Below are 23527 nucleotides of genomic sequence, written 5' to 3'. Positions count from 1 at the left end.
AAAGGAACCGCTCGTCAAGCCGTCCGCATGCGGCCCCTTTCTTAACACGCTCCCAAGGCAGCTGCAGCCTGCCAGAAGTGTTCTCCATTACCTCAAGCAGCTCTGCATACACATGGCTGGAAGGCTTTGAAGTCTCAGCAGGCTCACCTGCTTCCTCTCTTGGGTTTGACACCAGAAGAGCACTCACTGCTGGATCTGATGATGTCAACAAGAGGACTCGTCACCCTCGGGTTGAGAGAGATTTACACCTCTCTCAAATTCCTCAGCGAGCTCCACCTGAGAGCCCCATGATTTCAGCCACCGCTCTGCCTCAGCACGGGTAGGACCAGAACCACTAGGCACAGATGTCGGACCCTCTTCCATCGAGAAGAGGGCCAGACGAGAGCGGAGCGTCCTAATAGGCAGACGCTCACAATTCACACAGACAGCACCCTCAAGCACTGTCCTTGCGTGTTCCTCCCCCAGACAGAAAACACACAGATTGTTTATGTCACCGGGTGTCAGAAACCTGGGACACGGATCCACACACTTCCTGAAACATTTGTCAGAGTCATAGTAATTTCTAACCAGATTCGAAGTAATCGCAATCAGACAAAAAAAAAAAAAAAAACAGTCCCTGAAGATGATGAGATACTGACTGCTTCTCTAGGTGCTCCTTTTATACTTCCAGGTAACGTCTATAATGACGTTATAGGCTTTCGCCGGCCAATAGGATTGGTGAGATTTGATAATTGCTTTCAGACACTGGTCGACGTGATGACGTTCCCCATTTGCGTTCAAACGCAGTGTAGAGTTCCCTTTCAAAAGGGAATCACAGTTTCTGTAACAACTTATTTCAATACTGATAATAATAAGAAATGTTACTTGAGAAGTAAATTGTAATGATATCTCACAAGATTACTGTTTTTACTGTATTTTTGATCAAATAAATGCATCCTGAGTGATCATAAGAGACCATTAAAAATCTTACCGACACCAAACTTTTAAATGGTAGTGTATTAGTATGCTGGTAATCCTGACTGTGAAGCTTTTTTTCATAATTATCAGGATTGACTCAAGATGATAGATTTGCATGGGGAATGAATTTAACATCTAATTCTTTTTCTAAATTTTAATGATCCCTTTAAAAATAGGGTCAGGGTCATTGTTTATCTAAAAATATATTTAACTTTATTATTTTCACGTACTTTCAACAGCTGTCATCCTCATTAACCCAGTTTTGTAGATTTTAGCTATTTGTTTACTGCCACTGTCAGATTGACAGACTTAATTTTTTATAATCTTCTTATGGTTATGAATGCAAATCCAATCTAGTACATATGGAAAAATGTACAGCAAATGAAACATTATGCACATTATTCTTATACAAAATATATCAAAACATATTCAGTGGTCTTACGGGAATACTGAGCATTTTCAGAAGTTCACAATAAAGGCTTCGATTTTTTATTTATTTATTTATTTATTTAATATATATATCTGATGATGCATAATATCTATTCTTTGGTTTCATGAGTGCAAAACAAAATTTAACAGGCCTTCATGCCTTGACAAACCTTTTGATGATGTCTTCGATGATGTAACCCATCAGGAGCAGGGAGGGGAGCTGTCTCGTGAGCACATGGAACGTCTGTATGTCTTCGCTCTGATGTGGAGTGTGGGAGCTCTATTGGAACTGGATGATCGAATGAAGATGGAGCAATGGCTCCGTCACCATGACAACATCCGCCTGGACCTTCCCAATATCCCTCCCCACAGCGAGGACACTATGTTCGACTTTTACGTCACTAATGATGGTATCTAACACAGTCACACAGCTCTTTCTGTGTTTTATTTGCTTCATTTTTACCTGTCTTTATAAATTATGGTTCTAGTTAGATATAACTCTTAGATTTAAAATATTATTTATTATATAATATTATTATTTAGATATTAAATATTATTTATATTTTTAACTAATCAACTTTTCCAATTGGTATTTCACAAGGAAAGCTAGTTTAGTAAGACTGGCTGAAGAAAGTATGCTGGGAGCATTTACTGTGACATTTTTCCTATAGAGAGGAAAATTTGCAGGTATATGGAGAATAGTGAATCTGAAGTCTGTAGTCTGCCTCCAGACAAATCTGACACTCAAGATTGTTCTGTTTAAAACCAATGCTGTTTTTGATTGCTTTATTCTGCATTTTTTGGCGGACAACAATATGAGTATATTCCAGGTTGACATGTTATTTTCACAGCTGATGCTTGAAACAAAATAGCTTAGACCCAAATGTCTCTGGTTTATAAGTTCCATTAGAAATGTTGTCGCAAAATATTGTACACTTTGCAATTCAAATAGATGCCTAATTGCCAGCAAGTTTCTCAGCCCTTACATTTTCATGGCAAAAACTCCACTTGTTAGTCAGAGCCAGGGTTAATAACCCTATTTAATTATAAAACATATTGGCTGTTCATTATGGAATTTTAATAAAGGTTCATGCAAGATGCTCTAGTCACAGTGCTGACATTGGAAATTGTGTGTTTTGCAGGACATTGGATTCACTGGAATACCAGAGTGGAAGAGTATATTTACCCACCTGACTCTACACCGGAGTATGGCTCCATATTGGTGCCCAATGTAGACAATGTTCGCACTGACTTCCTCATCCAGACCATTGCAAAGCAGGGCAAGGTGAGAGCCTTTTCACTCTTATTTGACTTGTAAGTAAAACGTTTTATCTAAACGTCTATCTTCCTACCTACCTACCTACCTACCTACCTACCTAAAGTTACTTCAAACTTGAAACCTTCTGACTTAAATCTACTTCAAACTTTATGGCTGTTGGCCATAGTTTGTCTTGATGAACTTTTCTATCTAGTTAATATTGTCAAATATATATATATATATATATATATATATATATATATATATATATATATATATATATATATATATATATATATATATGCAGTACATATAGACCATTTGGGAGACGTTTATGTTGACTGGACTTAAGAAACCTGCAATGATTAGTCTACTTTTAAAGTATGAATTTTATGTAAACAGTAAGTCTACATGATATTCACATATGCAGTTCAGATGAACATTCATAGCCTTACAGTCACAGCATGAAATAATATTTAAACCTATTAACATTTTACATAGATATCTTTTAATCATAACATTTTTTATCTCACAGTTCTGTTTATTTTCTTGCATTTGTGTGTTTATATCTCCCAGTTCGGAATTTATAACTCGCTTTTAGTTTATATCACAATTCTGAGGGGGAAAAAAGTCAAAATTGCAGGATATAAACTCGTAATTCTGAGGGAAAACACAGAATAATGAGTATATCTCACAATTCTGTTTTTCCTTTTAAGAATTGTGAGATATAATCTTGGATTTGTGAGAAAAAAAGTCAGTATTGTGAGATATAAACAGGTCTTAGCCTAAGCCAGGATTAGGCCTTAGTTCAATTAAGGCATTTATGTAGCTTTTATAAACTTTCACTAGAAAAAAAACATTACTGGTGTTCATCTTGAGACTAAATAATGGCACTGACATATTTTAAGATATGTCAGTGCAAGTTGCTTTTAGTTAAAACAGCTTAAACATGCATTCTAGTCTAGGACTAGCTTAAGCCTTGTCTGTGAAACCGGGGGCAAATTAACTTTTTTTTAATTATTCTTTTATTCTGTGGCTTCCACCGACTACTACTACAGAACTGTCATTTTCTGCCACCAGGTAGGCTCTACCCAAAATAAGTCATCGCTTTTTGCAAACACCAAATGGTCTATATATGTACTGTATATAATATGTTCTCAAATCTAGCAGTAAAAAAGACTGAAAAATGCTATGTTTGTTGGTATGCATACAGTACGTAGTTATGTATTTATTCAATTCTCTAGACAATGTAAACACAAGGCTTCCACAGAAACCTGACTGAACGCCTATCGAGCACTGGCTCTGCGACAAGAACAAGCACCATTTTGATGTTATCTGTGTCTTTGTAAATTGGAATGCAATTGTAGAACATAATATAAAACTCTTTGGATCTAACAAAACAGTCAATAGATTGTATATTGTATTTTCTAGTGTAGGTTCTTGGCAAAGATACCATGCAGTGCTGCATTATTGATTTCTCTGAGTGAGGCTTGTTTAAATGGACAGCTACTTTGTTTGTCATCAAGACTTTTCCTGTGCTGCCAGCACTTTGATTAGCTGTGCACAAGGACAGATGGTCACCCTCTCTGGAGTCTACTCGTGTTTTCTTCATGTGTTTCAGGCTGTGCTTTTGATAGGAGAACAGGGCACTGCCAAAACCGTCATCATCAAAGGCTACATGTCCAAATATGACCCAGAATCCCACACTGCCAAGAGTCTCAATTTCTCCTCTGCCACCACACCTCTAATGTTTCAGGTACACAAAGACAGTGTTTTCTCCCAAAACATGTCTAATATTGTGGTATCTTTGATAAACTAACTACTTTCTATGAAATCTGCACATATTTTATTACTGTGTTGTATTGCATTTATAATGAAATATAAATTGAATACAATATCACTGTTGGGGAGGAACTAACTATATATAAATATAGTTATAGTTAGATATAAAACCCTTCTAAAAGGTCATCTGTCTCATATACTGTATATCATTCTTTCAATTCATTTAGGCTAAAATAATAATCAGTCAGTCCCTGTGCTGCAATATTTAGTTATTTGCTACTGCTCTTCACTACTATGTTTAGATCTTTGCGTGCAGTGTGTTCTATGATACTCTTAAAAGTTTTATAGCATATTACTGTGTATAGAGGGAAATTAGTACTTTTATTCAGCAAGGATGCATTAAATTAACCATAAGTGACTTTAAAACATTTATATTGTTACAAATAATGCTGTTTCAAATAAATGCTGTTTTTTACTTTCTGTTCAATTAATACAGAAAACGTATCCAAAAGTTTCCACAAAAATATTAATTATAATTATAATTGTTAGTATAATTGTAATTATAATACATGATAATGATAATACAATCATTTTAAACTGTGATAATAATTACAAATGGCCCTTAAGCACCCAATCAACATATTAGAATGATTTCTGAAGGATCGTGTGGCACTTAAGACTAGTGTTAGTAATGGCTGCTCGTTTGGGGTCTTACCCGACCCCAAACCTTTGAATAATAGTGGTAAATACATTCGCATACACACACCATTGTATTGTATATACATGTTTAATTAAGTGTTTGGGCAAATGTTACACCAAGAAACCCATGATGACTGCATCAGTATGCTTTACAATCCCCAGGTTCAGGTGTTAAAGGTTATTTAGCCTGGCTAATGTTTCATCACATTCCCTGCTTTGTTATTGACTGAGTTATTGATCCAAATCTCATCTGAGCTTCTTAATTTATGAGCTGCTGGTTGTGTTTGTGAGTAATCAGCATGTACAGAATTTGGTTGTTTTGGTGTCTGTGACTTTTTAGCGCTCTGTGGAGAGTTATGTTGATAAACGAATGGGAACCACTTATGGCCCTCCGGCAGGGAAGAAAATGTCTATCTTTATTGACGACATCAACATGCCTGTGATCAATGAGTGGGGCGACCAGGTAAGATATTGCATACAATGATGCTGAATAAATGCTGCTCCATGACTTAAGAATCACTATTTATATGTTTGTACCTTTATGAAGTTTCAGACCCAAGAAGCACAGGTGCATTCATTAAACAGTTTCAGGGCAAACACCTGCATCCTTTTCACTAACCACCACCAATCAATTTTTTTTTTTTCTTTCAAATTAAGTAACGTGTCATTTTTTTTCTGTCCTTTCTGTAAGAAATTAAGCTTATTCCAAAAATGCATCATTATTTGCCTTATAAAATGTATGTAATGTGGAAAACATTATTTTGTTTAAGGGAGACAGTTGTGTACATTTTCTCTTAGATATTTCAACAGTCATTCATCAAATTATGATCTAATAAACGGTGATCATATATTAAGATGCTTTATTTGCATAATTCATTTAGTACACTGGGTGCTAAAACATTTACTCTCTCTATGTGGACTCGGTTTGCAAAGTCTGGACAAAGAAATATGTTCACAGAATTCCTCTCTTCAAAGGTCACCAATGAAATAGTTCGGCAGTTGATGGAGCAAAATGGCTTCTTTAACCTGGAGAAACCAGGAGAGTTCACCAACATTGTGGATATCCAGTTTTTGGCGGCTATGATCCACCCTGGAGGGGGACGAAATGACATCCCCCAGAGACTGAAGAGGCAGTTTTCTATTTTCAACTGTACTCTTCCTTCCAATGCCTCTATAGACAAGATCTTTGGTTAGTATTGTGTATTGGCCAAAAGATTTAAGCAAAAATCCATTGCCTTACTACCATAGATTTAAAATCTACAAATGTAAAGGTGAATTTGAGGCAATCACAGAGAGTCTTTATTTATCAGTATTCAGTACACTGCAAAATTTCAGTCTAATTTGAAATCCTATTCCAAGCAATATTTTGCTTCCGTATTCTTGATTAAGTGAATAGTCTTTTATATTGTTTGCTTTAAGTTGAGGTCACATTTACGGTTGATTGGCGAATGTTTGACAATGAAATCTAGCCAATAGAAATTCACAATATTAGGAATTTTGCATGAGGGCGAAAGATTTCCCCACACAGATTTTGCAATGGGTTTAAATTGGTCACACAAATTCACAGTGATGACAACAGAAAGCTGCTTGTTTGAAAAGGACTTCTCTGTGAGCTGTGCTTCACACATTACTAGAATATTGACAAAAGACAATGGACCTTTTTTGCACATTTTGTTTGCCAGGGGCTAATATCGCTAATATCACATTTCCAAATATTCCTTTTGCAAGTATTGTAATAATCCAATGAGATAGTCAAACAACAAATGGCATGGAAATATTTTAAAATAATCTGCCAAATTATGCATTTAGACATGCATTATAATATGTTATGAAAGGCAGAAACATAAAGGAAGTATCTGGACCATGCTTCTTAGATCGGAGAAAGGATTTATCACATCTCATTTAATTTAGTCAAGGTTATCAACAGCTTTGCTTAAGCAGAACCGATTCTGTAAATGCATATTGATTCTGACTATGGGCTGTTGTTAGTGGTTCCCTGCTTGGCTGAAGTTTTTTTTTTTTTTTTTCTATTGATGTGATATTTCATGCTCATATGTAGGTTAGCCTAAACACCTCAATATTTAAGTAATATTGACATTCGTGACAATTGTGATTCTTATTCAGCTCAGAATTCTATCATTCATGAAGGTCACATTTACTCATTCTGTCCTTCACCTTTGTGAGCTTCCTGTCTGCTATAGCTCAACCCTTTCTCATTCACTTTCATATGTATCATTTTCTGCTGCAGGGGTGATAGGCACAGGTCATTACTGTTCCCGACGGGGATTTTCAGAGGAAGTACGCAACACAGTAGTCAGGCTGGTTCCACTGACCCGAAGACTATGGCAAATGACAAAGGTTAAAATGCTGCCCACTCCCGCCAACTTCCACTACATTTTTAACCTGCGTGACCTCTCCCGCATCTGGCAGGGAATGCTCAGCGTGACTGCAGAGGTCATCAACTTGCCTGATGTGAGTCAAACTGCATTTCTGTTCTTATTTAGACACTCAGTGAGATAAACTCAATGAAATTTTAGTAACCCATGATTACTCTTAATACCATATTTACCATGTTTACATACACCTAGGGATGGAAATTGTATATAATTTAATGACTTTGATGGTTCTTAATGGAACCACAGATGCCAGTAAAGAACTTTTATTTTTAAGAGTGTTGATAACATTAATTTATATTATATATCATTTTTATTTTTATGTTCAAAAGATTTTGAGATATATTAAAATAGAAAACAGTTGTTTTAAATTGTAATAATATTTCACAATATATTTTTAATCAAATAAATGCAGCCTTGGTGAGCATAAGAGACTTTTAAAAACATTCAACATCTTACCGATCCCAAAAATTTAAACAGCAGTGTACCTTGGCCAAAACATTATTCTTTTAAAAAGTCTGTAGCAGAAACTTTGTCAGAGTACTTTAGTATGAATAAAGTAAAAATATAGACATTTTAGAACTGTCAATGGAAACAAACGTTAAAAAAAAAAAAAAAAAACATTTTGTTTCCAGCATTCTTTTATTGAAACCCTACCAAACCCTACATACATTGCTCACAACTGTGTTTGAAATATTGGCCTAGGTATTACTACAGCTGTGGAAGCATGAATGCAAACGTGTTATCGCTGACCGGTTTACTGCCCCAGAGGATGTGGCCTGGTTTGACTACACACTGGCCAAGCTGGTGGAAGAAGAGCTTGGGGAAGAAGAACGAGTGGTGGTGGATCTTGGGGTGGATTCGTACTTTGTGGACTTTCTCAGAGATGCACCTGAGGCCACAGGTAATGATCAGATAGATACAAAAACAAAACAAAAAATAAATAAAAAAGGAAGAATTAAGGCAGTTAATTATATATGCACACTTGCTGGCCACTTTATTAGATACACATAGTACATTTGTATTAGATACATAAGATCTGGTGACTGTGGAGGCCATTTGAGTGAACTCATTGCCATGTTCAAGAAACCAGTGTGAAATGATTTGAGATGTGTGACATGGTGCGTTATCCTGCTGAAAGTAACCATCAGAAGGATAGGTAAACTGTGGTCATAAGGAGATGGACATGGTCAGCAGCAATACTCAGGTAGTCTGTGGGGTTTTAAACGATGCTCAGTTGGTACTAAGTTTCCCAAAGTGTGCCAAAAATATCCCCCACACCATTACATTACCACCACCAGACTGAACTGTTGATACAAGGCAGCACAGATCCATACGTTCATGTTTTTTATGCCAAATTCTGAACATATCATCTGAATGAATCTGTAACCGTCTATTGTCTATCACCAACAACAATGCCACATTCAAAGTCACTTAAATCAGCTTTCTCAGCTTTTCTTATGCTGAGTTTGAACTTCAACAGATTGTCTTGACTGTCTACACGCCTAAATGCTGCCACGATTGGCTAATTAGATACTTGCATTAACGAGCAGTTGAACAGGTGTATCTAATAAAGTTCCAGGCATATAATAGCATTGTTATTTACTGTTTTTAACATAAAAAAAAAAAAAAACATCCCTCTGCCATAACCAAGATGGTCACCAAATTAACTGACCGTCCTTAAAGTTACTTTGAACTTACCTAAAAAGGACCCACCCACATATGATGTAATAGAGAGTTGATTGGCAGTTTCTCTTTTGAATTGGAATGAAATCAAGGATGTATGTGTTATTTTATATCTGAACAGGTGAGGAGCCAGAGGAAACTGATTTCGACATGCCAAAAGTATATGAGCCTATCAAATCTTTTGATAGTCTAATGGAGAGGCTGAACATGTTTTTAAGTCATTACAATGAGAGCATCAGAGGAGCAGGCATGGATTTGGTTTTCTTCAGGGATGCCATGATTCATCTGGTTAAGGTACATTAAGTATCTTACTACAATTATGTTTCTTGTATCTCTGCGTTCAAAGGATGTTATCATCAGGGCCGAACCAAGGTCTGTTTGGTAATCCTGCCCTTGTTATCATGAGAATGTTTTCAGGGTTCAAAAACAGAATGATTTTAACAATTCATCTGTGTCTGCTGAAAAGAATAACCTTGCTATATGCTATTAGCATCCTTCTACCATGAAAGAAAAAGAGAACTGTAGCACTCACAAGAAATGTATTTTATTTCAATTGCCTTTCTGTGTCTATTACAGGAACCAGACATGTTCTACTTTAGAGTACAAACAAGGGCTCTGAGTTTTTTCATGTAAAGTGTATGTATAAACGTTTTGCATAGTAATGAGGTGGCATCTGTCTTTCTCTCCTTCTCTGTCTTACACACATTTTCCACAGATTTCTCGGATCATCAGGACCCCTCGGGGAAATGCCCTCTTGGTCGGTGTAGGGGGTTCTGGAAAACAGAGTCTGACAAGACTAGCGTCTTTTATTGCTGGCTACAAGACTTTCCAGATTACACTCACTCGGTGAGTCACCTTCGCATACTCAATCATTTATAGCCTTTATTATAGCTTATATTTATAGACTTTATTCAACTTCACTTTTCCCCTTCAGGGAGACAGATGAAATTTCATGTGTCCTATTGTTTGAGTACTTTAATTTCTACATCATCACAGGTAGAAAGCCTTCACGTCTTCACTAGACAGTCTTTACAATGGAACTTTTTCAATTACACAGTAATAACTTAGTAAATAACACATTTATAGCACAGTAATAAACATGTGTCACTGTAATAACAGTGCTTTTGTTTTCCTTTATGTAAATGTCAAAAGTCATAAAGCACATTAAGCACATTTTCTTGTGTAATGCAGTTTAGTTGTACTCCAGTAGATGGTATCTTTGTATAAGAGTGTTTTGGCCTCCCCTTTCCAATTTAGCTCTGCTGTTGCAGACTATAAAGAGGAAAGATCCCACATCCAATCAACCGTTCAGTCTAATTCAGACAATGAGACTGGACATTTTCAATTCAGACCTCTCTCTTCCAATGCATTTGATAATTCAGTACTAAAACTGAAAGTGGGAATATCTGCTACTCATTAAGGTCTGTAGAAAGGCAGGGAGCCATCTGTCAAGTGATTCCTTATATATATATATATATATATATATATATATATATATATATATATATATATATATATATATATATATATACAGCTATGGAAAAAATTAAGAGACCACTTCAAGTTCAGAAATCAATGTTAAGTGGTCTCTTAATTTTTTCCATAGCTGTATATATATATATATATATATATATATATATATATATATATATATATATATATATATATATATATATATATATATATACAGTGGGTATGGAAAGTATTCAGACACCCTTACATTTTTCACTCTTTGTTATATGGCAGCCATTTGCTAAAATCATTTAAGTTCATTCCTAAGTATTCAGACCCTTTTCTCAGTATTTAGTTGAAGCAACCTTTTGATCTAATACAGCCATGAGTCTTTTTGGGAAAGATGCAACAAGTTTTTCAAACCTGGATTTAGGGATCCTCTGCCATTCCTCCTTGCAGATCCTCTCCAGTTCTGTCAGGTTGGATGGTAAACGTTGGTGGACAGCCATTTTTAGGTCTCTCCAGAGATGCTCAATTGGGTTTAAGTCAGGGCTCTGGCTGGGCCAATCAAGAACAGTCACAGAGTTGTTGTGAAGCCACTCTTTCGTTAGTTTAGCTGTGTTCTTAGGGTCATTGTCTTGTTGGAAGGTAAACCTTCGGCACAGTCTGAGGTCCTGAGCACTCTGGAGAAGGTTTTCTTCCAGGATATCCCTGTACTTGGCCGCATTCATCTTTCTCTCGATTGCAACCAGTTGTCCTGTCCCTGCAGCTGAAAAACACCCCCACAGCATGATGCTACCACCACCATGCTTCACTGTTGTGACTGTATTGGACAGGTGATGAGCAGTGCCTGGTTTTCTCCCCACATACCGCTTAGAATTAAGGCCAAAAAGTTAAATCTTGGTCTCATCAGCCCAGAGAATCTTCAGGTGTTTTTTAGCAAACTACATGCGGGCTTTAATGTGTCTTGCACTGAGGAGAGGCTTCCGTCGGGCCACTCTGCCATAAAGCCCCGACTGGTGGAGGGCTGCAGTGATGGTTGACTTTCTACAACTTTCTCCCATCTCCCGACTGCATCTCTGGAGCTCAGCCACAGTGATCTTTGGGTTCTTCTTTACCTCTCTCACCAAGGCTCTTCTCCCCCAATAGCTCAGTTTGGCCGGACAGCCAGCTCTAGGAAGGGTTCTGGTCATCCCAAACTTCCATTTAAGGATTATGGAGGCCACTGTGCTCTTAGGAACCTTAAGTGCAGCAGAATTTTTTTTGTAACCTTGGCCAGATCTGTGTCTTGCCACAATTCTCTCTCTGAGCTCTTCAGGCAGTTCCTTTGACCTCATGATTCTCATTTGTTCTAACATGCACTGTGAGCTGTAAGGTCTTATATAGACAGGTGTGTGGCTTTCCTAATCAAGTCCAATCAGTATAATCAAACACAGCTGGACTCAAATGAAAGTGTAGAACCATCTCAAGGATGATCAGAAGAAATGGACAGCACCTGAGTTAAATATATCAGTGTCACAGCAAAGGGTCTGAATACTTGGGACCATGTGATATTTCAGTTTTTCTTTTTTAATAAATCTGCAAATATGTCAACAATTCTGTGTTTTTCTGTCAATATGGGGTGCTGTGTGTACATCAATGAGGGGGAAAAAATGAGCTTAAATGATTTTAGCAAATGGCTGCAATATAACAAAGAGTGAAAAATGTAAGGGGGTCTGAATACTTTCCGTACCCACTGTACATATATATATATATATATATATATATATATATATATATATATATATATATATATATATATATATATATATATATATATATAATATAGGTTTATCTCTGACACTGAGGGTTTGGAAGGAATCATTTTCTGAGGAATTGAATGTTTTGCCTGTAGCCACCTGTAATTCCACAGTGCTTTTCTTCATTTGCTGTCTGATGATAGCAGCAAGACTTTGGCAGTTTCGTAATTGGAGATTTTTATTGCAGCTTATATTTGATAATAATATGAATGAATCTGTAGTTGATCTCAAACTATGTGTGAGAGTCTCCAGAGAAAACAGACGGATTTAACCTTATTGCCTTCAAAACACAAGCTGCTCGCAATTCTCTGTATCCAGGCAGTCTTTTCACACCCGGTTCCTTTTTTGTACGGTGTTGTGAAATGGCAACATATCAGTTCATTTTTTTTCATTATACAGAAAACACTTGTTTAAAAAAAATGTTTCAATTAAAAGGGCCTTCTTATGGACATTGACAGCATATGCTGTGTAACATACTAATTGTAACAATAATTGTATTTATTCATAAACAACAGAATTTTAATTTGTTTCATGTGTTCAGAAAAATGAACACAGTTATAGGACAGGAAGGATGCCAAGAAGAAAAGGGAACTCAAATCTAAAATTGAGGATGAGCTAGGGTATAGATTAAGAATACATGATTATGATTCACTCAGTTTGAGTTTATAAAAAGTTTCAAATCATATGAAGATTTTGAAATTTTAACTGATAATTTAACAACACATTTGTATGTTCATGATTCTTTGATGATGATGTGCAAGAAAACAAATAAAATATATTTTTATTTAAATATATACTCCATGGGTTTAGGATACCAGAGGAATAAAGACTGCTGATTTGCATGCCTAAACTTTTTTTTTTCTTTTTTTTCTGTAGTTCCTACAACACCCCTAACCTGATGGAGGACCTGAAGGGCTTGTACAGAAGTGCTGGACAACAGGGCAAAGGCGTCAGCTTTATTTTCACTGACAACGAGATCAAGGATGAATCCTTCCTGGAGTACATGAACAACGTCCTTTCATCAGGAGAGGTCAGAGAAACATTCTGACATCAAGCTTATAGGAACACCCTTCCCCACAAGCCCCACAGCATCCATTCTGAGCCGTTCCATTTTGTTTTTAGAACGCATGGTTAAATTAGCCAAGCTACATGTGTTCCCAAGGTTACAAGGTATGCCCCCTATAACTCAGCATTTATGTTACTGCAAATAAGTCAGATTTCCTGAGGTTGTATAATGAAAATAGGGAGCATGATGCCCGGTCTGCTGACAAATTACAGAGCTCATTCTATGTGGTAATGACACACAAATAAATGGGATCTGTAAGGCACTGGATGCATTGCTTCATATTAGAGAGACAGATGGGTTTGTCAAAGAGAGGAAAAAATGGCAGCTCTGCAGCCTGCAATGTAACACCTGCCAGAGAGCATTGGCTGCACTCACTTGTTGTGGAAACCATCCATCACACTGAAACAAACAGAGCAGCACTGAGGAGGTGTTGCGTTAACATGACCGCACCTCAGGGGAAAGCACTGCACTTCTGCAGAGCTGAAGGTGGACAGAGGGACAAGTTGGATAGACAAACTGTTTATTTAGATTACATTTATTGAAAAAGACAGAGCACTTCAGTAAAATGTTCCAATAGAATATTGCTGTCTTCATTTACTCACTGCCATGTTGTTCCAAACCCACAAGATACATGTTTGAGCTTCCATGTTTACCATATGTGATGTGATATATGTATGTGTGCCGATAATTGTTTAGATGTAAATAAAACCCTAAATTAAACCCTAAATTAAATTAACCACTCGGTTCATATAGATTCATTTTTATAAACTTTTGGATCTTTCATGTTTTGGTTATCTGTACTTTTAGTGCAGGGACAGAACCCTTTCAGGTTTCATTAAAAAATATCTTAATTTGTGTTTTGAAGTTTAACCAAAGTCTTGTGGGTTTGGAACGACATGAGGGTGAGTAAATGATGGCAGAATTTCCATTTTTGAGTGAACTATTCCTTTAAGTTGATTGAGACTGAGGCCATATACTTTTCAGCATTTTATTTTAAATATACTTACTTGATCATGTTGAGGTTTCCTGTGCAAAATCTGGGCACTGGGTAAAATTCTGGGTATGATCTTTAATTTCGAATCATGTAAAAACAGAAACCTTTAACATTAATATTTATTGTGCATTACAAAGTAAACTTGAGAACATGTGCCCGGTTTTACAGAGAAGACTTAAGCTTAGTCCCAAACTAGAATGGATGTTTAAGCTGTCTTAACTGTCTTGATTTTAGCTATCTTAAAATATGTCAGTGCCACTGTTCTGTCTCAAGATGCACAGAAGATGTACTTCTGGCTTAAATCTTAGCCATGTCTGTGAAACTGGGCATGATGTTTATGATCACAATTTTAGGTCTGTGCACCTGCCTAACCATGTAATTTGCAAGTCAAATTGACCCACTAACATCTCAATTGTAATAGAAATGTCATATGCACATTCCACAACACTTTAGAGTGTTGAAATTTTGCAGGTGTGTTCATGACCCTGAATGAGAAATAGTCACACAATTTGAAAAAACACACCAGGTTATCAACTCAAAAATAAGATGCAGGTCAAACTGACACACAATGTAAAAAAAATCCTTGTTAAATTTACGGTAAAAAATCGGCAGCTGTGGTTGCCAGAACTTTTAAGGTTTTACGGGACAGCACTTAGTTTACTGTCTATTTTACAGTTCAAAAACATATAATTTAAAGGTTTATATTGTCATAATTACAGTTCATAACTGTTTTTTACACACTGTACAAAAAAAAAAAAAAATCATAAATTTATGGTAAACCCCCCCAAAAAATAAAAGTACACAATTTCGGATGCAGCCGCTGTAAATTATACAATGACTTGTTATTTTTCACTTTCCAAAAAAACTGTAAATTTAATGGTATTTAACTGTAAAATTACATTAAATGTATGGTTAGATCTATTACAGTTATTCACCATATTATAGTATGGAAACTTTCTGTAAACCAATTAACTGTTTTGCACAGTAGCATTTTTACAGTCTTTTACCGTTAAAATCACAATCATTTTTTACAGCGCAGAACACAATATATGAGAAGTCGCTGATGAGAAGTCATAGGCAAAAAAATAGTTTGGCCTACAGTAAACCTAAACATAACCAAAGTCCTAAACCTAGCTATCTAATTTATAGGGAAAAAAACATGTAAAAGTTGTACATTTTCATATGGTTTTGTATTTCATATTTTGCCATCTTGCATGCATTATTACAGGTTTTCATGCAGAGTGTGTTGTCTGTGCTGATTTAGGATGGGATACATGTGTAATAACTCTTCGGGAATGGATTAAAACATGGTTAAAATGTGTTTAATTTAAGGATGTGTTTTTATGGTAGCTAAAAGCATAATCTAATTTGCATAATATTTCATATACAAAAACACAAGGGGTAGGAGATGTGTAGAATCTACTGAAAGAAATTCTGTGAAAATCTACAGAACATTTTTGGAGATCTGTGGGAAAAGATTCCATATGGACCTATACGACAGAGAGAGAAAAGTAGGTAGCCAAAGAGAATAAGCACTAGGAAGAATAAAGAGCTTTACAAATGACTAAATGTGTTTAATTAACACTATGGTCCAATGTGTCTTTCTCACCATCGCTGAATAAATAATGGGGTATGAGAATAATTGGCTATAATTCAGCTGCAGGGTGCACCTCTTGGGGTTTTTAAAACTGTCATAAAGTCTTAGAAAGGTTTTTGGTCAGCCAGATTTGGTGAAGGTTGTTATTTCATTAATCAGGCTGTTAAGTACATAAAGAAAATTGACTGCAGAGGAGAAGAGCACTCAAGGACCCGGGGAGAGATGGCCCTGCTCAAGAATATTAATGAAACACACAAGCCCTCAGTTATACTGAGGATCTTGGGGTTTAGTTGGGAAACTGATGAGGCGAGACTTGGATGTCAATGCAGAAGACAGATGCAATAACAAATGGAGTTTAGTTCAAGTTAATATCCAAGATTCTGAAAAGGGAGCAGAACAGCAAGATAAGTCTTTAAGAGACATGACTAGACAGACTCTAGCTTTTTTATCTCATGGTAATTGCTGTATTTCCGTGAGACTGAGATTGTGGTACTCTGTCATGCAGCAGGAGGACTGTGTGGCCAAACTTAAGTAAAATATTGCCTGGTTCCAGTCATGCACTAATCCATTTGTAGTCCTTCTGAGAGTTTTTTGTTTCCTAACAGACTGTTGTAGACTGTTCTAATAAAATAACATTGTCTTATACAGTGGAGGAGTTTCAGACCACATTGCAATTCTGGGATTAATAAACTGAGAAAATAAGTTTTAGTGTTTCTAACAATATAAAACAAAGAAATGTGGTCTAAAATGGAAAAAAAAAAAAAAAAAAAAAAATTCCTAATTGAATTCCTATTTAAAACATGTTAACTTCTTTGTTTAAAAAAAATAAAAATAAAAATAAAATCATACTGGAATAGTTCAGGTGATGCTGCTAAAGTAAAAGTAAAGTAAAAGGAGGACATTTTCATGAAATTATCCAAATACAAATAAAACACTTTACTTACAGTGATCAACCCAAGTAAATGGTTACCACCACCTGGAAGATCCTAACTCGAATGTACCCCAAATGCTTCACAGAGAATTCATTTGAGGCAATTTTGTTACATGTTTTATTTTTGCTGATTTCAATGAATTAATTTCCAATGAATATTACCTTAAAGGAACAAATTACTACATAATAAAAATTATGTGATCATTTACTCACTCTCTGAATCCATAATACATTCTTCTGTGGAACACAAAACGAGGCATTTTGAAGAATGTTCAGGCTGCTCCTTGCCATGTATTGCTATACAATAACCAGGGGCTACCAATTTAACCAACACAGGCTCATTGGAAAAACGTACCTGTGTCAAAAATACGTATATATCACTGCAGTTTCTAACAGAAATTAACACTAGAGTCAGTGAAACAGCAAGCCCTTTTAATCGTTTTTACACACATTTATGATTACAGGGCCAGATTATGGATTAATACAGATTTGTTTTAATGCGGCTCTTTGCACAATAATGTTATGACCTCAAATCACCTTTTACCATAGTGCATGATTTCATGATTGAGCATTAAGCTTCAATTCAGAACTGCGGTGATATGTACAAAATCCAACATAATAAATCTTTGCCATATTTTCATTCATCTGTTCTGGAAAAAAAATATTTCTTAAAAATTATTAAAAAAAATTTTGCATTTTGCAAAAATATTGAAAAATATAGCCTGAGCTGAATTTAACATAAGTCTTCTGATGGCACGTGATAGATTTGTGTCAAGAACAAACCAACATCAAATCTCATTCAGTCTTAAACATATTCAGACATAACGAAAATATGCAACAAGCTTTTATTGTAAAAGAGCAGTGTCTTCAGAATGTCTCCTTTTGTCGTCCACAAAGTCATGCAGGTTTGGAATGATACGAGTATGAATACACTTCTGCTATATATATATATATATATATATATATATATATATATATATATATATATATATATATATATATATATATATATATATATATATTGGATGAACTCTCCCTTAAGTGATTCAGAGAACGACATTTAAAACATCTTCTTACCTCTCTAGAAGGAGTAATTTTGTCCCCTCAGGTGTGTCATTATGTCAAAATTGTACATTTGTCGTAAATTCCCATAGAAACCAGGGCTAGGTTTAATCTAATGAGGTGTGAAATATTCTCTCTGCCACAGGTGTCCAATCTGTTTGCTCGAGATGAGATCGACGAGATTATTAGTGACCTCATTCCAGTCATGAAGCGAGAGTTTCCACGGCGACCACCCACGAATGAAAACCTACATGATTATTTTATGAGCAGAGTGAGGCAGAACCTTCACGTGGTTCTCTGCTTCTCTCCAGTTGGGGAGAGGTTCCGTAATCGAGCTTTGAAGTTTCCAGCTCTTATTTCAGGATGCACCATGGACTGGTTTAGCCGCTGGCCCAAAGATGCTCTGATCGCAGGTCAGTAATTTGAAATGTCCGAATCAAGGAGGTCCAACATACCCAAGGGGTCCCTAAAATCTGGTGGTGATTCTGATGCCCTAATCAAAAATATCTCATGTCTATGAGGGAATGCAGCACATTTTGTGCTGAATCAAACAAAAACTAGAATGGAGCATATAGTGCGTGGATGGATTGGACTGACAAACTGCCAATATTTTCCAACTGTTCCAAATAGTTTTGGACCGTTTTGACCCCTTTGCTTCATGGGTAATCAGTTCCAGAAATGTTTTTAACCTATTACTGTAAATTCGAAGTGACTGATATTAAAAAAGTGATATATAAGAATGAAAAAAAAAAAATGAGGGAAAGTGTTTAATACATCAAGAACTTTAAAAAATTGGTACTATTGAAACATTTACTATAAAATAATGCCCTTTTTTGATTTGAATATTACTTGGGGGAGTGGGGGGTGTGGGGGGGGGGGGGGTGGTGGGGGGGTCAGAATACATGACTATTTTTGAATGACTGACAATGAAGACCCAGCATTTTTTTAACAAGGTCTAACCGCTGAAGCTAACCAACCAAAAACCAGATTACCTGTAAAAATCAACACTTAAACCAAGGTCTTATAATGCTTATAATCTGAAAATAGCCACCATGATTTATTGTTTAAGTACATTTGTGTGCCTACATTTTAACACAGACAGAAAACAAGTAATTTAGGAATAGCACAAAATGTTCCACAAATAATTTTAATCAAACATATTTTAGAAAACAGCTCTTCTGCTCTGTTGGAACAGGAGGGTTGATGTAGCGGAGAGTCAAGCAATAATTTAAATGTATTGAAAGACAATCAAGAAAAGCATCACAGCAATCAGTCGTTGCAAAATGAATATGATTGTGGCCATTGCTAGATAAACAGCTTATGTATTGTGCAAAGAAATAATACAAAATGGCTTTTTGTTTATTTTTTCCTCAGTGTCAGAACACTTCCTGTCCATGTATGACATAGACTGCACTCCTGAGGTAAAGGGGGAAGTGGTTCACTGCATGGGCTCTTTTCAGGATGGGGTAGCAGAAAAATGTGCAGATTATTTTCAGCGGTACCGACGTTCCACACATGTCACACCCAAATCCTACCTGTCTTTTATCCACGACTACAAAACCATCTACAAAGAGAAGCACTCAGAGGTTCAGACTCTTGCCGAAAGGTCAGTATCATCAAAACTAGAAAACAAGAGCTTAAATTAATAAGGAAAATAAATATATAGAAAATAATATATAGTGATCTGCATAAAAGCTATAAATATATTGTATCATGCCCTGACTCTGAGGGTCGAATTTAATAAAGAGTTGCACCAATTTTGTGCACTGTATTAAAACTTGCATGTTATTTTAACCAGAAGCTAAACCTGCTGTTGAAATAGTGTTGCACTTTGTGTATTTGAATAAAGTCGTAGTTAATCCTTTAAGTCCAAACGTGGCACCTTTCTATGTAAAATAAACTATGAAATTCTACCTTATTCAAAAACTCAGCATTATTTGCCTTGCATAATTACTATAGTATCATTGACCATGGAAAGGAGATGACAGATTGGATGCTGTGGAGTGATGCCCGCAATGTACGCCATGTTGCAGTAATCTGCTGCATCTTCCACAACCTACTGAAAGATTTTGTGGGTGCTTTTGCATTGTTTCTAGATTTGCATAATTAATTTTATGAACTCTGAGCTAAAATAACTCAAACAGTGTGTGCAAATAAACAGCATTATCAGTAGGCAAAATCCATTCATGTTGGATTCCCCGTGACTCTCTGTAAAAAGTGATGTGGAGTCTGGAATCATGTATCATAGATTTTAATATCCAAGTGTATTGTTTCCTTAGGATGAACACCGGCCTCCAGAAACTCAAGGAGGCCTCTGAGTCTGTTGCTGCCCTCAGCAAAGAGCTGGAGGTGAAGGAGAAAGAACTTCAGATAGCCAACGAGAAGGCTGATATGGTAAATAAGCATGTAGAAAGCATCTGTGTGTATTTGTTGTTAACGGTCTCCCCAGACCCAGACAATTGTCTCCCCAAATATAATTTCAAATTCATTCTGTTTTAAAACGGTATTAATCATGTGTAACCATAGTTAGATGGTAAAGGTCAACAAAACTCTCTCAAAGCCAAGGTCAATTTGTACAGAGGCCCCTCAGGGCTGTGTCAGCTCCCTATCCACTTCACTCTATATTTGATTGATTGCTTGAGTCATCATTCCAAAAATTTAATTTTCAGGCAATATTGCACTTCTTGGTTTGTTGTACAGGGACAAGACTACAACAGTTTATTTACTCAGATATTGACAAAGATTTATTGAAAAAAAAAATCTAACCAACTCTTCAGGAGAGCACATTTCTGTAAAACCTATTCTGTACATACATTCCATTACAGTTTCTACAAACCCGATTCCAAAAAAGTTGGGACACTGTATAAATTGTTAATAAAAACAGAATATATCAAATGTTTAAACTGAGAAAATGTTTCGTTTTAAGGGAATAGGAATGTTGTTGTTCCCTGAAAGAGATGACATCTAGATGGACGACATCTAGATGTGTAAGCTGCCCATACCACACGCACCCATGCAACCCCAAACCATCAGAGATGCAGACTTCTGAACTGAGCGCTGATAACAACTTGGGTTGTCCTTGTCCTCTTTAGTCCGGATGACATTGCGTCCCAGTTTTCCAAAAAGAACTTCAAATTTTGATTCGTCTGACCACAGAACAGTTTTCCACTTTGCCACAGTCCATTTTAAATGAGCCTCGGCCCAGAAAAAACGCTTGCGCTTCTGGATCATGTTTAGAAATGGCTTCTTTTTTGACCTATAGAGATTTAGCTGGCAATTGCGAATGACACGATGGATTGTGTTCACCGACAATGTTTTCTGGAAGTATTCCTGAGCCCATGTTGTGATTTCCATTACAGTAGCATTCTTGTATGTGATGCAGTGCCGTCTAAGGGCCCGAAGATCACGGGCAGTATGGTTTTCCGGCCTTGACCCTTATGCACAGAGATTGTTCCAGATTCTCTGAATCTTTGGATGATATTATGCACTATAGATGATGATAACTTCAAACTCTTTGCAATTTTTCTCTGAGAAACTCCTCTCTGATATGGCTCCACTATTTTTCGCCACAGCATTGGGGGAATTGGTGATCCTCTGCCCATCTTGACTTCTCAGAGACACTGCCACTCTGAGAGGCTCTTTTTATACCCAATCATGTTGCCAATTGACCTAATAAGTTGCAAATTGCTCCTCCGGCTGTTCCTTATATGTACATTTAACTTTTCCGGCCTCTTATTGCTACCTGTCCCAACTTTTTTGGAATGTGTAGCTCTCATGAAATCCAAAATGAGCCAATATTTGGCATGACATCTAAAAATGTCTCACTTTCAACATTTGATATGTTATCTATATTCTATTGTGAATAAAATATGAGTTTATGAGATTTGTAAATTATTGCATTCCTTTTTTATTCACAATTTGTACAGTGTCCTAACTTTTTTGGAATCGGGTTTCAAGAATCCAATCCAAACATGTTTTTAAAAGTCAGTCTGCTATTAAATACTCTTTGATATAGAGATTTTATTATAGATCTTTGATATAGATCTATGTTATAATATAGTTTGAAATACTCTTTAAAACAATGGCTCCCATGGCACAAGATGCTGATTTTTAATCGATCAGTGGCCCCGGTTATTTGAGTATTTCTGTCAGTCTTACAGAGTTTAATCAGAGTTGCACCACTGATCATCGAAGTAACTGATACAATCACAGTTCCCTTTCATGGGAACTTCGAGCTACGTTAAGACGTGGTGGGAACGCCTCTGTGTGATTGCGTTATGAAGCAAATGTGTAAACTGTCCGATAGCATGACGGAATGTCATAGGCGGGTAACGTTATAGACCAGGAAACTATAAAGCATACCCAGAACAAAGAGCTTCTGTGTCTTCAGCAAGCGCTCTGTGTATCTGTCTCTGTCATATTTATTGTTGTCTGTCAAAAGCACAACAGTGTCACCACTCGGGCTCCTCCACAGAAACAAGGTGGATGGGGTTCCGGGTCACAGCCGAAGCCTTCAGAGAGAAAGACAGATTTGAGAACCGTCATTATCTTCGGCGAAGAAGTCCTGATGCCGGTGGCATCAGGCTTCTGAGGGTGGTCCCTTCCGGGGAGAAAAGGAGTTCACCTCATTACAAGGTGCCCGCTTCTCTTTGGTGCCCTCAGGAGGCCGTTCTGCCAACCCTGCCACTTCGTGTGCTTCAGCTGCTTCCTGCCGTTTCGCCATTTCAGGACATTGGTCTGATCACCCAACAGAGAAACTGGTTCCCTTAGTAGATTTTCTGGCAGAATGGAAATGTCTGCCCAATATATCTCAATCGGTGCTGAAAACTACAGAAAAGGGTTACAGAATACAGTTCAGGCTCATGCATCCCATTCTAGATCTGCACGTTTTGAATCACACAGTTCAAAAGTTGAAGTTCAAGATGCTCACACTCAAACAGATTGCGGCACAAATCAAATCCAAGGACTGGTTTGTGACGATCGATCTCAAAGACGCATATTTTCATGTATCAATCCATCCTCAACACAGGAAGTTCCTGAGGTTTGCTTTCAGGGGCGAAGCAAACCAATATCGGGTACTTCCTTTCGGCCAAGGTTAATACCCTGCACCTTCACGGAATGAATGGATGCAGCTCTGGCTCCTCTGAGACTGCAGGGCATTTGCGTATGGAATTATATTGCCAATTGGTTGATTCTGGCTCATTCCGAGCACGTGGCAGTCCGACATCAAGATGTTGTTCTCACCCAAATTAGAAGGTTGGGGTTCAGGCTCAACTGTGTGTGCTCACTCCATCTCAGATGACCACTTTTCTGGGTGTGATTTGGGACTTGAAGAACATGCAGGCTCAGCTCTCCCCTGTTCGTCTTGCTTCAATTCTCTTAGCTGTGAATGCAATAAAACTAGGCCAGTGAGTGCACTGTA

General features: G+C 36.8%; 1 protein-coding gene across 2 annotated transcripts in view; it reads left to right on the top strand.

The window, feature by feature from the left end:
* The window catches only part of dnah5 (dynein, axonemal, heavy chain 5), a 184869-nt gene that overhangs the window by 84355 nt on the left and 76987 nt on the right, over window positions 1-23527 (top strand). For both annotated transcript variants that reach the window (XM_067392512.1, XM_067392504.1), the window contains 13 exons: window positions 1592-1796; window positions 2529-2671; window positions 4266-4400; window positions 5466-5588; window positions 6101-6314; window positions 7374-7597; window positions 8224-8422; window positions 9326-9498; window positions 9920-10050; window positions 13332-13485; window positions 18251-18518; window positions 19480-19711; window positions 20385-20499. In XM_067392512.1, the coding sequence (XP_067248613.1) occupies window positions 1592-1796; window positions 2529-2671; window positions 4266-4400; window positions 5466-5588; window positions 6101-6314; window positions 7374-7597; window positions 8224-8422; window positions 9326-9498; window positions 9920-10050; window positions 13332-13485; window positions 18251-18518; window positions 19480-19711; window positions 20385-20499 (2316 nt within the window). The remainder of the gene's footprint in view (window positions 1-1591; window positions 1797-2528; window positions 2672-4265; window positions 4401-5465; window positions 5589-6100; window positions 6315-7373; window positions 7598-8223; window positions 8423-9325; window positions 9499-9919; window positions 10051-13331; window positions 13486-18250; window positions 18519-19479; window positions 19712-20384; window positions 20500-23527) is intronic.

The sequence above is a fragment of the Chanodichthys erythropterus genome, chromosome 2, assembly GCF_024489055.1.
Source record: "Chanodichthys erythropterus isolate Z2021 chromosome 2, ASM2448905v1, whole genome shotgun sequence".
NCBI lineage: Eukaryota > Metazoa > Chordata > Actinopteri > Cypriniformes > Xenocyprididae > Chanodichthys > Chanodichthys erythropterus.
Note: the sequence above shows the minus strand (reverse complement) of the source record. Positions and strands in the feature narration are given on the sequence as shown.